The sequence below is a fragment of the Panthera pardus genome, unplaced genomic scaffold, assembly GCF_024362965.1.
Source record: "Panthera pardus isolate Hobbes unplaced genomic scaffold, ASM2436296v1 HiC_scaffold_19, whole genome shotgun sequence".
NCBI lineage: Eukaryota > Metazoa > Chordata > Mammalia > Carnivora > Felidae > Panthera > Panthera pardus.
In genome coordinates this window covers 19614574-19633065 of record NW_026526754.1, presented here as the reverse complement: position 1 = coordinate 19633065, position 18492 = coordinate 19614574, and the positions used below count along the sequence as shown (strand labels likewise).

At 50.4% G+C, this 18492-nt stretch overlaps 1 protein-coding gene and 1 pseudogene across 1 annotated transcript in view; one reads left to right on the top strand and one right to left on the bottom strand.

Annotated features, from left to right (window-relative positions):
• Nucleotides 1–18492, bottom strand: part of PLCG2 (phospholipase C gamma 2) — a 156943-nt gene that overhangs the window by 61473 nt on the left and 76978 nt on the right. Inside the window, 5 exon segments of the mRNA XM_019413075.2 lie at nt 1727–1812; nt 3488–3606; nt 4866–4967; nt 9474–9546; nt 12139–12182. Coding sequence (XP_019268620.1) covers nt 1727–1812; nt 3488–3606; nt 4866–4967; nt 9474–9546; nt 12139–12182 — 424 coding nt within the window.
• On the top strand, nt 10977–11427 carry LOC109245639 (40S ribosomal protein S12-like; annotated as a pseudogene).

The following is an 18492-nucleotide window of genomic DNA, read 5'->3' as shown; positions in this document are numbered from 1 at the left end:
GGCCACACCCAAAAATTCCCTTCAGGGACCGGCAACGTGAGGACCCACGTTACCTGTGTGCATGCATTACCCGTGCAGTTACAGGAAGATCTGGGTTGCCCGATTAAGGGTCTCTTTGTAGGGGTTTTGGGGTGGTTCAGTTGGTTAAGCACCTGACCCTTGATTTAGGCCAGGTCATGATCTCACAGGTACATGAGTTCGAGCCCTGCATCAGGCTCTGCACTGACAGGGCAGACCCTGACTGGGATTCTCTCTCTCTCTTCCAAAGTAAATAAACTTCACTGGGACGCCTGGGTGGATTAATCGATTAAGCACGAGACTCTTGATTTCGGCCCAGGTCATGATCTCCCAGTCTGTGAGACTGAGCCCCTGTTCAGGTCCTGTGCTGACAGGGCAGACCCTGCTTGGGATTCTGTCTCTACCCGCGCCCCCCTCCCCTCCCCCAGTAACGCTGTGTGTTTGTTTCTCTCTCAAAATAAAGTTAAATAAACTTAAAAAAATAAATAAAGGTCCCTTTGTAATGCGACACATTTGTCCAAAAGAAACTAGTTTAAATGTTTCTTTTTAAAGAAGATATTTATAACGTGGGATTTTTTTTTTTTTTCTTATTTCACTTGGCTTGCTTTTTCTGCTAGTGGAAGTAATACTGAACAAGGAGACATTTATTTTTTTAAAGTTCTGGTAAAACATCCCAACAGAAAAGGTGAACAGCCCCTCTATTTTCAACCCCCAGAGGAAGTAGGAGCTGATAGCTTTTTTCACGTTTGCTTTTTCCTGGAAGGCAGGGTGGTATACACTTAGGCAACTGTCTACAGGAACAACTGCCATTAAAGTCTGATGCCACGGTGAGTGTTTGTGATAAAATCGGAGCCTAAGTCAGTTCTCTGTGCCCTTTCTCAGCCCAATGCACCTGCGGGCCAGTGGTGGTACAGTCAGGCCAGGGGGGGTGAGGGCTGAGAAAGGAGAAGCGGCTGGACGTCTCTAAGGGCCTGGATCATCTATGTCGGGGTGTCTGTGACCAGCTATGAAAAGAACATCCTGGGTGGTACCCATGGCTGGGCCAGCTGCGAAACACAGAGGGCTCTAGCCTTCCTCCAAAAGCAGCTCAGAAGAGGGGGCGGGGCACCTGGGTGGCTCAGTCGGTTGAGCGTTCAACTTGGGCTCAGGTCATGACCTCACGGTTGGTGGGTTCGAGCCCCGCGTCGGGCTCCAGGCTGACAGGTCAGAGCCTGGAGCCTGCTTCCGATTCGGTGTCTCCCTCTCTCTCTGCCCCTCCCCAGCTCTGTCTCTCTCTCTCTCTCTCTCTCTCTCTCTCAAAAATAAATAATTATTATAAAAATGAATTAAAATAAATAAAAAATAAATTAAAACAGCCCAGAAGGAAGCTGGAGGAGGAGAGGAACATTAACAAAGCTTAGGTACTGGCCTCCCCCAGCCCTGCCGCTGCATCAGATGCCCAGATCTGTTGCCCAAGGGTTTCTGACTCCAACCCAGCCAGGCTCAACACCACCGCTTGCCCTGGGGGGAAACCCTCTGGGGAAAGGTCCCTCCCTGGCTGTTGGAGGCCACATCTCCCACCCAGATGCTATGAGCACCTGGGCTCTCCCTTGGCCTGCCCCACTCATCCCCACGACTCAGGCTTTTCGGACAAGAAAGGCGACAAGCAGCCCCACGGCAGGCTGCAGTTCAGCAGCAGCATCACCTGCACCAGGAAAAGGGCACTCACGCTCGATGCAGCGACAGCCCATGCGCAGGCAGCGGATGTATGCCTCCGTGGACGACTCACTCCGCAGCTGGTCACCGGTGAGGTACCTGAGGGACGGGAGGCGGCGGCCGGGTGGGGACAGGCCCGCACCTCGGGGAGTCCTGGGGAACTTCTCAGCCCAGGTGCCCAACATCCTCAACTCTGTCTAGAAAGATCGGCGGTCGGGATCTGGGCCGGACACAGGCAATCGTGTGGCCACACCAGTCACGAGCCTTAGACTCAGGCCACAATCGCAGGATGTGGACAGTAGCCACCTTGGCAATCCAAGGGAAGGGGCGAGGCTGTGTGTTCTTTGGAGAAGCACTCGGTCAAAGTGTATCAGGAATGAAACGGACATATGGCCATCGATTCATACCCGCCCCCGCTATGGTGTCCACTAGGCCCTCAGTCCAATGCTGGGCCACTGTTTTCGTTTCAGGGCTCCAGGCCAAGCACAGATCTTCAACAACCACTGCTAGAACTCAATAGACTTTGAATTCTGTCCACCAAAACTGACATAAAAATGCCTATTTTGGGGCGCCTGGGTGGCTCAGTTGGTTAAGTGTCCAACTTCAGCTCAGGGTATGATCTCGTGGTTTGTGGGTTCATGCCCCATGTCGGGCTCTGTGCTGACAGCTCAGAGCCTGGAGCCTGCTTTGGATTCTGTGTCTCCCTCTCTGTCTCTGCCCCTCCCCCACCCATTCTTTCTCTCTCTCTCTCTCTCTCTCTCTCTCTCTCTCTCTCAAAAACAAATAAACATTTAAAAAATTTTAATAAAAAGCAGAGTTTTATGCACTCTCCTCCTCACCACATCCACCCCCCACCCTTTTAAGAGTTCACGTTCCTTAACTATCCTCTGGATTTGGTAGAATTCACCACTCTAAGCCAATGGACATGGTGGGAAAGAGAGAACCATGCAATCATTTTGCCCCTGAAAAAGACTTTACCTTCCCAAAATGCCTTCTCTCTGACTGCTGTCTGGCACGACCCTTGGAAAGGTACCAACCTGTAGCTCTCATGATGCCCAGGCCCCAAGACTTTCACTTTCTCACCTTACAAGGCAGATTAAATATTGGAACTTCGGTGCAACATCCATTTCTTTCTTCCAGTCTACCCTCTCTTTTGCAATCAGGATAATCTTGCAAACATTGGAACGTGTTGCTCTCTGGCAGATTCCACTCAAACACAACCGCTGTCCTGCTCTCTTATCATTCACCCTCCTGGATTCTAGAGTCTCGTCTTAAACCCCGCTCCATTCCTCATGCCCCTGGACCTTTGAACATGCTGTTCCTCCTTGCCTCACCACCTCTTCGTCTCTCACCAACTCCTGTTCATCCTTAAATCAAAGGAGGCCTTTTCCCCCTCCAAGGACATGAGGAGAGGGCTCCCTCTTTCTTCAATGCTGTATCCCCAGTGCCCAGCACAGGGTATAGACCCAGTCAGGACCACTTCAATAACTAATTCAGTTGCTCTGCTGTGACTACTAGGAGATGTCCAAACCGTGAAAACCAGCTTTGCCAACCTGCTTCTTAGGGCCACAGAGAAAACACGATTATTGCAAATATCAACTGGGAAAGGGGGGGTGTGTTCCCATGTCCCTTCCAGAAGCTTGTGTCTATTCCAGTCTGAGCAACGTGGCCCTGCACCCTGCCCGCTCCCACGCGCTTCCAAGAGCAGGGCACCGGCACCCCACCACACTGCCTTTGGCTGCCGGGCCCATCACGGGCTCACCAAGAAACTCACGTGTTATGTGAGGAGGAGATCCAGTAATGGGACAAGGGGTTGTTCATGTCCTGTATGTCCACGACGTCGTACTTCTCGTCCCAGATGCTGTTCTCCCGCGAAAACAGGTACGTGAGGAACTAGGCGAGTCACAGAGACAAGATCATCACCCCGATGAGGGGGACCGACGGTGCCTGCATCTTTCCCGTCTATGCCAACAACGGAGAAATGGTAGCTCTGATACATCAACTCAGAGAAGATGGTCTCCAGGCCTCAGGTACCCAAGTTTGTTTTTTTTTTTTTTTGTTTCTTTATTAACTTTAAGAGGGAGAGAGGAAAAGACAGAGAGCAGAGGAGGGGCAGAGAGGGAGAGAGAGAAGCCCAAGCAGGCTTTGTGCTGTCAGTGCAGAGCCTGACGTGGGGCTCAAACTCACGAACGAGTTCATGACCTGAGCCAAAATCAAGAGTCAGGGCACTTAACTGAGTCACCCAGGCGCCCCTACCCAAGTTTGTAATGCAGGACGCTCAGACTTCGGCAGGATATATGGACACGTGTTTTCGCTGACCTGTGTGGTATTTTCCTTTTTAATGTGTATCCTAAAATAGTTGATACGAAAAGAGTATAGGCTTCCCACGCAGAAGTTTTAAGGCGTAATAACACCATGAACTTTTGTGAACCCGGCACCCAACCAGCGCCAAAAAACATCACCAGTATCCTAACATCTAGCAGGCAGGAAGTTTCCTCACCCCTTAAAAAAAAATCAGATTGGGGGTTAGTCAGTTGAGCGTCCGACTTCGGCTCAGGTCATGATCTCACGGTCCGTGAGTTCGAGCCCTGCGTCGGGCTCTGGGCTGATGGCTCGGAGCCTGGAGCCTGTTTCCGATTCTGTGTCTCCCTCTCTCTCTGCCCCTCCCCCGTTCATGCTGTGTCTCTCTCTGTCTCAAAAAATAAATAAACGTTAAAAAATAATTAAAAACAAAATCAGGTTGAGTCACACGGGTGCTACACTGTGCTGCCTGGGCACAAGCTTACACGAGGCAGGAGCACCCCCCCCCCCTTCCCCATCCCACCCTCCTCTCCGTCCATCCCCTGCTGCTTCACACGGGGCAGGGGGCAGGTGCAGAAGCCCCATCAACCTTCGAATCTCCTGGCCGTGCTTAGGTTGTTAGCCACAGGCTGGCGGCAGATGCCCTCTAGCGGGAGAAGCAAAGAACCCACCCAGGCTCCACAGCCGAATGGACTAGGATGAGCACAACAGAAGGCTAGAATTCAGAACCTAGAAGAAAAGCAGCTCTCACAGCAAAGCCCTCCAAGGGAAGAGAACCGGAAAAAAGGACCATCAGACGTCACAGACATCAATCGAAGAGGCCCAGCCACGTTGACAGGAAGCCCACTCACCTCATCAACAAACAAGAAGGGCTCGGCGGTCTCCCTCAGGGTGTCATCGATAAACTTTGTCATCCGCTCGCGGACTTTGTTCAGATCCTGAGCCCAAACCTCCTTGGAATGAGAACGAGAGCAAGAAGTCGTCAGAAAGGGGAATGGCAAAATTCTTCATCTCTCAGGATCCAGTTTCCATCAGAGACCCAAACACCAACCTGTTCTGAACGCGTATGCGATCAACGCCTGCATATCACACGTTACTCTGTGCCTGGCCAGCATTCTTTGTAAGGGACCAGAGGGTAAATTTTAGGCTTTGGGTCACAACCACTCAAGTCTGCTACTGTACTGAAAAAGGAGCCATAGACAATACATACATAAATGGCCATGGCTGCGTTCCAATAAAACTTTATTTAGAAAAACAAGTGGTGGGCCAGATTTGGCCCATGGGCCATAGTTTGCCGACTCCTGCCCTATGCTAGCCCTTTACATTTATTAGCCTGAAGAGGCTGGGAGCATAGTTATGTCAGACTGCCAGGGTTGGCCACTTGGCTGACCCTGGCAAGTTACATGCCCCTTCCGTGTCTCATTTGTTACATGAGAATAACACCTATGCACAGACTTTCTGTCAGAGACTGTAGGAAATAAGGCTATGTGCTTAACATAGCATCTGATACATAGAAAGTGCTCTGATCTGGGGCACGAGGGTGGCTCAGTCGGTTAAGCATCCAACTTCAGCTCAGGTCATGATCTCATGGTTCGGGAGGTCGAGCCCCACTTCGGGCTCTGTGCTGACACCTCAGAGCCCGGAGTTTGCTTTGGATTCTGTGTCTCCCTCTCTCTCTGCCCCTCCGCTGCTCATGCTCTGTCTCTGTCTCTCTCTCTCTCAACAATAAACAAACATTAGAAGGTGCTCCGATCCTGGCAGCTTGTGCAAACAACTGTCTTCCTCCTGTGGTCACCTCAGTCCATGCAACTCTGCACCTCATTCGTTGCCACTGTCATTTAAAAGCCGAGGAAACAGAGGCTCAGGATGTCACATGACAACCCCAAGTTCACATAGCTGGTAAGCAGCAGAGTGGAGGTTCCAAATCAACTGACCTAGAATATGTCCTCTTTTCAAAGAGTCTGCCAAGTAATGCTTCTCAGATGTTGATGATGTCTGAAATATACCTTCAGCCGTTCGAAAACAGCTTCTACCACTTAGAAATTCGGAAGCCCACGGGGCGCCTGGGTAGCTCAGTCGGTTAAGCGTCCGACTTCGGCTTGGGTCGCGATCTCACAGTTCGTGAGTTCGAGCCCCACATCGGGCTCTGGGATGACCACTTAGAGCCTGGAGCCTGCTTCAAATTCTATGTCTCCCTCTCTCTCTGCTCCTCCCCTGCTCATGCTCTCTCCTTCAAAAATAAATAAAAGCATTAAAAAAAAATTAAAAAAAAAAGAAATTCAGAAGCCCATTAGAAAAAGAACACATGATATGAAGTAACTGTACTGTTTTCCTCTCTAATCCCTAGAAGCCCATACACTCATAGGCAAAAAAGATGCACAAAAAGACGAAACATGACATAGTTTCAACTGTGACTAATGTTTTATGGCTTCTGAATACGCTAAAACCTCTACCTTTCAGGATGTTAAAAGCAAATGTGCTACCAGATGTGTGTGTGGTTGGACGGGAAGGGTCAGACCGGGAAGTCCGAAAGAAGCAAAAGGCAAGGGCAGATACAAATAAGGTGGTAAAGAGATGGCCCCGCTGGCACGTGGGTGGCTGACCAACAATGAACCTTACTGTGGATGTTTGCAAATCTACTTGGATAGGGACACAAAGTAGCTGGGAGGCTGGGAGCGGCCGGCTCATCCACACACGAGGCGCTACGATCTTTGAATACTGGAACATAAAACTCAAATCATAGGGATACTTAATGCAAACGCCTCGCCAGACCTAGGTGCCCCCCGCCCCCAAAGGCCAGGGGCTTCCTCGTTCCTTCTCCTACAACGCTTTTGCATTTATTAAAAGGCACAGGGGCTGAGCCAGCTTAACGTGGAACTCACCTGGCTGTGAATAAAATCTTCTGCATAAAGGGGGATAAAATACCAACATTCCGGGAGTTAAAAATAAATAAAAATGTATCTATGTGGGGTGGGGTGGGGTGCCAGGCAGCTACGATCATGAAAACAAGAAGCAAAACAGAGGAAATGGGGATGAGAGTCTCAGCACTGGGCACGGACTGTATGGCCAGGCTCTGCGTTAAACCTTTTTCATGGAGCGGCTCGTTTTAAGCTCATGCAGCCCCAGAAGGTACATACGTAAACTCTCCATGTTATGTGAGTGGAGAAGCTGAAGCTTTGAGCCATTAAATAACTTGCCCCCCAACAGTGAGCCCGAGACCAACCCAGGCACATCACTTCTGGAGTCTTCCTTTTGACCCCCTCCCCCTGCCCCCAACCTGTTCGACAGTGGCACCCATCCCCCGCCAGGGCTGGCCTGTGGCACATGTAACCAGTCCTCCGGTGAGAATTTAGGTGAGCTCCAGGCCTTCACTCCTATTAAGAACCCGGCCATTGCTTCTGTAGGGTGAGTTCCTAGGAGGGCAGTTATTTAACTGAGGTATATAAACCTTTCTTCAAAGTTTTCATTTTAATCGCCTATTGCCGAAGTGCTCCCTAAAAACCTTGCACAGATCTGCACACCCAATGGGGCCTCCGTGAGTATTCCATGGGTGAGCAACCATCACCCTAAACAAATGTCCCTGATGAGCAGCCCTGCTTCCTGCCAGCATCGCACAGAGCCAGGCACACGGGACTTAAGGGTCTGCAAGACTGACAGCTCAGTGTCCCCATTCTTGACATGAGGGGCCCCCTGGGTTCTAACTCCCCACTTGGGGAGAGAGATCTCCTGCGCTATGCTCCTGACCCACAGTCCTGATCTCCGAGGGGCCGGTGTGGGTGTCGTAAAATTAAGCAGCACAAGCTGGTGAATTCTAGGGGATCAGACTACTCGTCCCCAGGGATTTGGCCTCAACGGCTTCCCACCAAACTGAGTAGTTAGGGCAAAAAAGAGGAAAGCGAAAAAGAAAACCGCGTGCCTCTCTCTGCTTTACGACGCTGGTGGCACAGACCCAGCATGTAAGGTGCCCAGAGAATGCACGTGCCCCTTCACTGCACCCCACCGCACAGCTGCAGGCTCAGGCGCTCTCCTTGAACCCTGCACGGGGGAAGGGTGTCACCCTTTATCAGGCACCACCACAGCTGCCCCCTTTGCCTGGGCTTCCGTGTGGCTGGCATTGCCCCGGGTTGTGTGTCTCTGTCCATTGCTCTACTTTCAGTGAAATCTGAACATGGGAGATACGCTGGGTGACATTAACGAGTTTAGTGTGGATTGTGGAACAGGATTGCTGTGGTCATGTTTTATGGAAAAAAAAAAAGTCTGTATCTGTAAGAAAGATGCACTGAAGCATATACAAAGGAAATAATACATAGCCTGGGGTTTGCTTTAGATTATTCCACTAAAGAAATGAAGAAGAGGGGGAGGGGAGGGGAGGCACGTGGGTGTGGAGGTGGAGGACAGGAGAAATAAAATTGGGGAAACGTTTGTAACTTCTTAATCTGAGTGATGGGTACGCGGTGGCTCAGGATGCCTATCTGTCTACTCTTGCACATGTCTGAGCTGTTTTGGAGTAAAAAGTTTCTTGAGAAGCCAATGAACTGGAATGCTACGAACCTGAAACAGCTCTAAAAAATAAAGTCGATTAAAACACCAAAACCAAAAAATTAAATAAGGAGGAAGCAAAGACAACTCCAGGGACAGATGTAAAAAATTTTAAGTATCTACACAAAAATGCATGTATACGTACATACAAAGATCACTGCAATCTTCTCTGACCCCACGATTCTGGAAAGTAGGGCTCCCATCCCCACTTAGAGAGGAAACTGGGGAACAGAAAGGTCAAACCACCTGCCCAAGGTCACACAGCTAGTAGGAGGATCTCACGTTTCTCTCTGTCGAACTCAGTTTTTCCAACCACAGCACTACTGACGTTTGGGGTTGGGTGACCTGTGCATTTCAGGATGTCAGGCAGTATCCCTGGCTTCTACCCACGAGGTACCAGGAGCCCTCCCACTTGTGGCAACCAAAAACATCTCCAGACATGCCCCAAACCCCCCGTTTGGTGCAATGACTCTGGTGAAAAACTACTGCCCGACACAAAAGCCCTTCACTCTGCCACCAGCACTTCCCCATGTGTCATTTGTTTAAGGACGGCTGTGCTGTTTTATCCCCCAGAGGACCCGGCAGGCTCATCCGCCCGGTCACATCTTCCCATCGCTCAGGGAAGGCTTCCAGGAAAAGGCCACATGCGATGAGCCAGGAGAGGGAGCGGAAGCCCGCTAGGTGGGAACAGACAGGGCACCCACCTGCCTCGGACTACTCTCACTCTCCCCTTCTGGATTTGTGCCTTAGAAAGGGGCCGACATGAGGCGGTTCTCCTTCCAGAGTCTAAGCCACCAGAGCGGCATCGGACGGGAGCACCAATGTGTCACGACAACTGCCGGCCGGGTGGCAGGTGGTGAGAAGATGAGAACCCGGCCCAGGCAGCTCCTCCAGCTCCCCCAGCCCTGGCCTGCCCTCACCTGCTGTTCGTGTAGGAGAAACCGCTGGAAGTCGTGCAGGTAAACAGCGGAGGCATCCGGCCGGTCGGTGTTGCTGCCCTCGGGGAAAGAGGGTGTTTAGAGAGGACACGATTGACAGAGGCTGTGCACCGGGCAGCCTGCCACCAGGCACCCTGTAAGTCCCTCCAGGGAGCTGGGTGGCAGGCTGGCCAACGGGGAAACGAGGGGACAGCGCACAGGGAGAGGCCCAAATCCAGACCAAGAGGACCCAACAGCTAACAGAGTCCCAGAGAATGAGGAGGGGCTCGCCAGGACGTGCAAAGGGTCTCAGACAAAGGGAACCATATATCCCAAGTCCTAAGGGAAAAGAGAAGGGGGGCAAGGGGCAGGGGGTGGAGGGAGAGAGCAGTGGGGGCGGGGGGCAGACCTGAACCACACAGCAAATGCTTGGGTCGGGCTGGATGTGGACAGCATTTGGGTGGGGGGAAGCTTATGCTGGAGAAGCAAACAGGGCCCCATCAAAGGGTCTCCTCGGAAGCCACAATCCAGTTTGCTGAGCCACTCAGGGCTCCGAAGCAGCAGTGGGGGTCAGCTGAAGCCCCCCAGGTTCTGGGAGGGTGGGGGGAATCAGCCTGAAGACACAAGACACAGGCTTTGGAGCAGATGAAGGCCTACTGTTGGGAGAATTTTCCGTTGGAGAGGAGAGAACCTTTCGCCCTGCATACAGGGAGACCCCACCTCAGCCGGCAGCCTGCTGACAGATGGCCTCATGGAGAGGATGTTCGGGGCCACTGAAAAAGTGGGACCTCACTGGACTGGCAGAGCAACCCTGGCTTCTGTGGAAAGTGCATTCTGTAGAACAGAGCTTTAAGGGGAAATCTATACGCTAGAATTTGCAAGGTGTCTATGTGGGGGGAGGGAAGCGGGGGTGTCTTTTAAAGCACAGGCGATAAAACACACTTTAAGCTGTTGCCTTTACTGAACTCACTTAGAATCCAAAAGTCTATTGTCATTCTCTAATTGAGAATGTACTTCCAATCTTCTTTGCTAACGACCCTCATGGTCTAACCCTTGTTTTTTCCTTACAATACTACATGAAAATCAGATTTGTTTTGGGGTGCCTGGGTGGCTCAGCCAGTTAAATATCTGTCTTGATCTCGGCTCAGGTCATGATCTCACGGTCCTGAGACTGAGCCACGAGTTGGGCTCTGTGCTGAGTGTGGAATGTGCTAGGGATTCTCTCCCTCCCTCTCTCTCTCTGCCCCTCCCCCACTCATGCACATGCGCTCTCTCAAAATAAAAAATTAAACATTTTTTAAAAACCAGGTTGATGGAGGATGGGAGGGAGGGGAGGGGAGGGGAGGTGATGGGCATTGAAGAGGGCATCTTTTGGGATGACCGCTGGGTGTTGTATGGAAACTAATTTGACAATAAATTTCATATAATAAAAAAGAAAAAAAAAGAGAAAAGAAAACAAACAAACAAACAAAAACCCAGATGTTGCCCTTTCCCTGCCGCCGCTGAGTCTCGCAGAGGCGGAGGCTCGGGTGCGGTCAAGATTCGGCTCCATCCGTAACCCACCACCATGGCCGAGGAAGGCATTGCTGCTGGGGGTGTAACGGACGTTAATACCGCTTGACAAGAGGTGCTGAAGACCGCCCTCATCCACGATGGCCTAGCACGTGGAATTCGCCCATCTTTGTGTGCTGGCATCCAACTGTGATGAGCCTATTTATGTCAAGTTGGTGGAGGCCCTTTGTGCTGAGCACCAGATCAACCTAATTCAGGTTGATGACAACAAGAAACTAGGGGAAAGGGTCAGCCTCTGTAAAACTGCCAGGGAGGGAAAACCCCGTAAAGCGGTTGGTTGCAGTTGTGTGGTGGTTAAGGACTCTGGCAAAGAGTCTCAGGCCAAGGATGTCATCGAGGAATGCTTCAAACGCAAGAAATGAACAAATGAACTTGACTCTTGTTCCTCAAAAAAAACAAAACAAAAAAAAAAAACAAGCCAAAAAATAAAAAAATAAAAAAAATAAAAACCAGATGTTTCATATATACTGTGCAGTCTTGAGGTTTCTGGTTTAGAAAGGAACAGGGGTCAGTTGCCAGAGTGTCCTCATCAGTGAGGGCTGGTTCTGAAAAGCAGGCCTAGATCAGCGTGCCACAAATCATGCTAGGTGCTGTTAACTCCGTGGCCAACATTTCATAATCACAGAACATTTCATAAATCCCCACTTGGGGAATGAGGAAGAATAGTAAAGGTCCTGACAAGTCCTGCAGCACTTACATTTTAATAATACCATTATCACTATTTATGAGCCCTTGGCCATCCCACACACCACAGGAAGCACTTTATATGCTTCAACTCGTTTTAATTCACTTAAATCTGCTTAACCAGGCATCTCCAAAACTCACTTCTGGGAGAGCAGGTCCTAAAGCATACAGGCGTCTCTGCAGAACCTGCTGGCCCACCCTCTCACCACTCCACAAACCCTGCTGTTGTTCACGTTTATCCATGCCACGGGCTCAGGACAGCCAATTTCCCAATGAGAGAGTTTGCCCCTGTGGAGATCAGCATGTGCCCACAGAGGTAGCCCCCCCTTGGAGCCAGCTGGGAGGACCCACACGGGCACCCAAGCCCAACACAGCCGCCCTGAACAACAATAACCCAAAAGAGGTGCCTCACCCCAAGATGAACACGGAAGAATCTTTTTTGAATTCATCAAGAATCTGAAAGAGAAAACAGGAGGAAAACACACACAAAATAAGAACATGAGACAAGTCAAGCCACTTCATGCACATGGACAGGGTTTTTTAATTAAACAATTATAACTGGCATGACTCGTAATATTTGAATATGACAGAAACTTAGGTAGAAGTCTTCTTCGCCCCCTTCTTAGTCTAATTCCTGAGAAGCCATCAATCTTAGTAATTTGGTAGGTTGCCTTCTAGAATCTGTTTAGTGGATATTCATTTTAATTATACCTTATCCTATCATATTACATCCATGTCTCCAAACTTTTAGCTGTGTTTTAGGCTTTATTATTCTGCTCCTCAGTCATCCTGCGTCATTACTATGAAAACCCACACTGTATTCCATAATACGGACATCACTGATGTTCTGCTGTTAGACCCAGCGTTACAAAGAGTGTCCGCGTATCTGTGTATTTTTGCCCGGCCGCACAAAATATTTCCATTGGGTAGACAGGGAAGCACCTGGGTACGGTGTGCGCCTGTTAACTTTGACAGATTCACCAAACTCTTCTCCAAACAACTGTCCGGACCAGCGCCCCCACCAGAGAATGCATAGCCTTTTCTACGCCCTCACTGCTGCATTTCCCATCAGTAATATTGCAGCGAGCTAATTTTTCATCTTCAGATTCGAGAGAAGGAAAGAAATATTGGGCAGCTTCGGTCCTGCCCTTCATGGCCACACACACACACCCCCCATACTGTCCCTGCTTCCGGTTAGGTAGCATTACCTTAATAATTTTTAATCAGGCTATGACTGGATAAGCATTTGAGAAATTCAGGGCACAGATGGACACGTAGCCACTGGCATGTTACAAACGCTAATGATAGAACTACAACTCCCAGTCTAGACTCCCCAGTCCTTTAGCCAAACTGCCTGGGGTCCAGGATGATACAAGGAAAACCAACGTTCCAGAGAAGGTATGGACAGGCCCCTGGGAAGCATCAGGAGGTCTGCGTTGGTCTGTGCACGTATGTGTTTTTATTTCTGGAAAGATGATCTACAGCTTTAATCAGCATCTCAAAGAAATGGGTCACCCAGAAAGGTTAAGAGCCGCTTTCAGAAGAGCTCACAAGTCTCCCTTCTATTTACGTGTAACTGACAGCATAGCTATTTCTTAAATAAAAAAAAAAAAAAAAAAAGAAGAAGAAGGGATTTGGGGCAGTGCGTGCTGTTATTTGGATGTTTGGCACTTAGATCACTAGATCGACACGGCGCTTCAGGCCAGATCCCTTCTAAACCCAAACCCCGAGACTGGTTTCCTTACACCTGGAGAAAGCTGGGTCTAGACTTATCCTCAATTATCTATGCTATGAGATCCTTAAAGCCAGTCTTTTCCTTTACTTCTTTTCAAGGAAGCACACAAAAAGCTCCACCCCATTTCAGCCAGGCGGGCAGCGGGGCCAAAGGAGGGGGTGCCCCGACTGCAGAGAGGCCTCCAGAGCCAGAAAACACGGGGAGAAACACCCCAGCTTCCCCTCTTGCACGCCTGTAGCCCCATCCCTATCCGCCCATTTGCTGAACCTGCTGGCAGAACACCTGGGAATGAGTTTGTGGGAATGAGCCCCCCACAGGGCACAGAGTGGGACAGGGGGTAGACTGGAGGCAAAAAGGCAAATAGTACCAGCCTGAGGCTCGCCTCTTGGGTAGCAGAAACAGAATTCACAGACGCAAGGCAATAGCGTAGGCCTGGGGGTAGGGGTGACGGGGAACCGAAGACAGAAGGCACGAAGATTCCTGGGTGGGTGCATCCAGCAGCGTGGCCAGTCACGCATTCGCTGCAGTGAAGACTGGGGGAGGGGAGGAGTGTCACCAGGCCTCTCCCGAACATTCCAGCAGGAGATGCAAAGCAAGCTGGCAGTGAGACGGGCAAGTCCGGTGAGACATTGGCCCTGCCTGGGACACACCAACCTTTGGACACGAAGAAATCAAAGACCCCGCCAAGAACGTGTGAGTGCAGAGACAGTGAGGTAAGAGGAGAATGAAGACAGCACAGTGTCTCAAAGCCAAGTGACGATATCTAGGAGAGAGTCACCAGTGATCTACGCCATGGAGCGGGCAAGATGAAGGCCACAGGACCAACCAGTGGCTCTGTTGATGTGGAGGTCACTGGTCTTAGGAAAACATCAACTGCCGTGGGGTGAGAAGCATGGAACGTGGCTGGGGCAGGGAGGGAGGCAAGGGGGACAGCAAGGTCGATGGCGCTCCTGCAAGAGGTCACTCTACGGGGCAGAGAAATGAGGCAGCAGTCAGAGGACATGCGTCAAGGAGGGCATTCTATCGATGGAAGATAGTATAGCATGTGTTACATGCGTCCCCCGAGAGATCTGTGCAAGCCCTAAGCACCCCACACCTGTGAACGGGACCTTATTTGGAAATAGGGTCTTTGCAGATGTGATCGAGTTAAGGCGAGGTCCTGCCGGATTACGGTGGGCCCTAGTCCGATGACTGGAGTCCTTATAAAGAGGGACACCTGGAGGCCGGCACAGACCAGGGCAAGGTGGCCACGTGATGACGGAGGCAGAGACTGGAGCGATGCGTCTCCAAGGCCAGGAGCGCCCAGGACGGCCAGCTAACAGCAGAAGTGGGGAGAGAGGCAAGGAGATTCTCCCCCCGAGATTTCAGTGGGAGCTGAGTGGTGTCAGCACCCTTACTGGGAGAGAACAGAGGTCTGTTCTCTTCGGCCACTTAGCTGGGGTCTGCTGCGGCAGCCCTGACAAACTAATGGCTTGTCAGGAGCTGACACGAGGCAGCCACGACCTCAGTTACCCCCGGCACCCATCCCACCCAGAAGACAGTAAAGCGAAGCCCACTTTGGCAACAAAAAACAGGCTCCGGGAGGATGAGCAGCTGTTTTCAGATGACATACCCAGAATGTCAAGGGGCCACAATCTCAGCCCCCGTCCACCTTGGTTCATCTCCAGTGGCCTTCACAGTACATGCAAATGCACACAAAGTGAATAATGACATCCTAGCAAGGAGAGAAGAATATTCTAGATGCTACAAGGCACACAGAGTGAAGAGACAGCAATTAGGTTATGTTACCATTACCGTGTAGGGTTATGTGGTCAAATTCTACTAAACCAGGATGTCGGGGGCCCCGTGTGACTCTGGGTGATGTCCTGACCCGTCTCACCCCAGCAGAGGATCAATGAGGTCAAGAGAGATGTCTGTTTTGCTAACCACTGGGCCCTCTTGGCTCAAACATTTGTTGAATGAATGCTGAAAATAATGGGTCAATTAATTTTCTCTAGGAAAAATTTAAAGGCTATGAAAAAAGTCACCTCTGACTTTTGAGTCCCAGGAGAAGAGGCAGTTACAGCTAGACAAGGGAAGGGGCCGTGCCCAAGGATGGGGACCACAGAAGCAAGAGCCCAGAGGAATCGAGGTCAAGGAGTTGAGTCTCCCCATATGGCAGGGGCACCCTCCAGGCTGTAACTCAGCCTACACATGCTGTGCTCATTTGAGCCATTTGGTTCCAGGAGGCCAAGGGGAAAGTGGCAGTGACAGAAAAAGCTAACCAGAGGGTCACTGCCAACGTGTGCACGGTGGGTCCTTCTCCCTCCTCGCTGCCAATTCGAATAATGTGCCACATTCCCTGTCCCTGGAAGCCTCAGCCAGCATACCATCACAGAATGTGACTCACTTGTCATACGCTCACACCCATGTAAAACTCAGAAGAATAAACATTAGTCTTTCTACCAAAAGTATAATCCCAGGTATAATCGTAGAAGCTTTGCAGGCGTTTCAATTATCTTTTTCTTTGTACGTGCGTCTTCCTTTTAAGTAATAGACAAAACATTACTTTGCTTATAATACCATTTATTCAAACATCAGAAATGAATTTCCTATCAAGTGCTGCCCGGTCATCTGCTTCAATACGGTGAGCGGTCAGAGGACACTCTGGGAAAGCCACCGATTCTGACCGAGATGGTCTTTCTGAAGCAGGACAGAGAGCGGGAGCACCAAAGGTCAGCGCTTCCTACCCCCGTGTGGCATTCTGCCTCATGAAAGCCTGTTCTGAGGGCCAGCTGTGTGCAGGACACTCTGTGGGGTGACCGCTATCTCTGAGCCCTTTTAACCCTCTCACCGAGCCTGGAGGATGGGTGCCGTCACCCCCAAACAACAGACAAGACTGAGGGTGTGGACACTTAAGGCTGCTCTCAGCTACAAGTAACACTAAGGGAAGATTACTGCCACCTTAAAAAAAAATTACAGCTGTTTTCTAGAACAGGCAAACAAGCAAGAGAGGATGCCTGCATTCAGACCCCATGGGGATGGTAATGGGCGGGAGGAGGCAGTGAGTGCTTGTTTGCTGGTACCCTGCACGGGTGGGAGGGTACTTGTTCTCTGACTGGCACGGGACACAGTTTGTGTGATTACTACTTGTGAGCCGCTGGAGAGCAACTTCAAATCTTGGGTTTATGGGAACCCTTGGTGGACAGGCTTTGAAGACGGCCTTAGGATGTCCTCCTCCCTCCAGCCCTGCATTATCCCTGCCACTTGCAAAAGGCATGGGTGCACGCGATTACACGTCTATGACTACATGATGATGCCGTATACGAGTGAGCAACTGTCTTGCCAGCTTTGGGGAAGCCAGCAGCCATGTAGGCGAGCCCCATCCCTCAGGGAGCTGTGGGTGGCTTCTGGACAACAAGGAACTGAACCCTCAATCCTACACCTGTAAGGAACTAAAGGTTCCACAACTTCATGGGCTTGGAAGCAGATCTTTTCCCACTTGAGTCTCAGATGAGACCACAGCCCCCAGCTAAAATCCCGTGAGACCCCAGAGCAGAGAATCCAGCCAACGCGTGCCAGAGTGCCTGAGCCCCAGAAACTGCATCATACGTGATGTTGCTCTCTGGCTAACGAGGAACCGTAGCACATTTCCGAAGGAATCTACTGGAGGGTCCAGAGGATGCATCGTCTGAAAGGGCAGGGCGTAAAAACAGACAGATAAACAGCAACCTGAACGCCACACCCCACCGAGGTGAAACTCAAGTCCCGGACCAACAGCAGGAAGGAAACCAGCCAGCTGTCCTCGCTGATGATGCTCGACGCCCCACCATCACTGACCAAGGGGGACTTCGCTTGCCTGGTGGGGAGGCAGCAAGGCAGCAGTTACAAAGCTGGGTATTAAAGCATTTAAGGAAGAAACAATATGACACTGGGTTTGCTTCAACATCATCTGAGCAGAGGGAAGTGGGCAAGGGCAAGATGAAACCCGATGGCCATGAGCTGATCATCGCTAAAGCTGTGATGGTCCACAGAGGGTTCGCATACCTTTGCCTCTGCTTATACGTGTTTGACATTCCCTTTCGTGAGAACATTTTAAAAATTAAAAAAGCCGTGTCAGTGGCTGGGCACTGAAGTCGGGCAGAGGAGCGTTCAAATCCTAGCTGTATAACCTCCAGCAAGTAGCTTCCCTGAGCTTCAGTTTCTTCATCTGTAAAATGGGGCTAATAATGGTAGGTCTCGCACAGTTGGGAAGAGGATTAAGAGCACGTACAGCACTTAGCACAGCACCCAGCGTGTAGTTCACACTTAGGAAAGGTTCGCTAAGGATCTTTTTTTATAATATTGTTAGTATAACCTAGTTAGAGGCCCATCACCCGGGGAAACACATGGGATTAACTTTCTTCTCTTCCTGCTGCTACCCAAATTTTAGAAGCTTTGAGTCTTGACAGCAGCGATGTAAGCAGGTGGTTAGACACAAGGAGGAACTGGTTACCCCAAGCTGGAAACCTACAGGTACTGCTGAGCACGAACCCACTCCTGGGTCTAGGCTTGGGGGTTGTCCATCACCCTAAACAGCCCTATCTCCCCAGAAGAGCCTAGGAAATCCAGCTGATCCTGTAAGAGCATATATCTATTGCTTTTCTCTCCTCTGTGCAGCCAGCAAGGAGCCCAGGAAGTAAATTATATGCTAACAGTAGGGGAGGGGCATTTACCTACACAAGAGTTAGTGAGGTTTCTCAAGCTGGCCACTAACTATCTATCAAGCTTGGGGTTTTGTTATTCAAATTCCAAGCCAGTTATACCCTCCAGTGGTGGAGATCAAGTGGTGGGGCCTGGTAGGCAAGGTAAATTAGCAGAGAGAAATGGGTGGTGGGTGAGAGCTGGGGCAAACCAGAGAATGCACGCTTCCTTTCTACTCATACATCCCCGTGGGGAACTCAGGAAAGACCCAGAGATAGCCAGATGTCCATTTTTTTTTAAAGCAACAGAAAAATCTAGATATTAATATGAAACTTCTTGAGTTTTAAATGTAGGCAATTCATTTCAAGA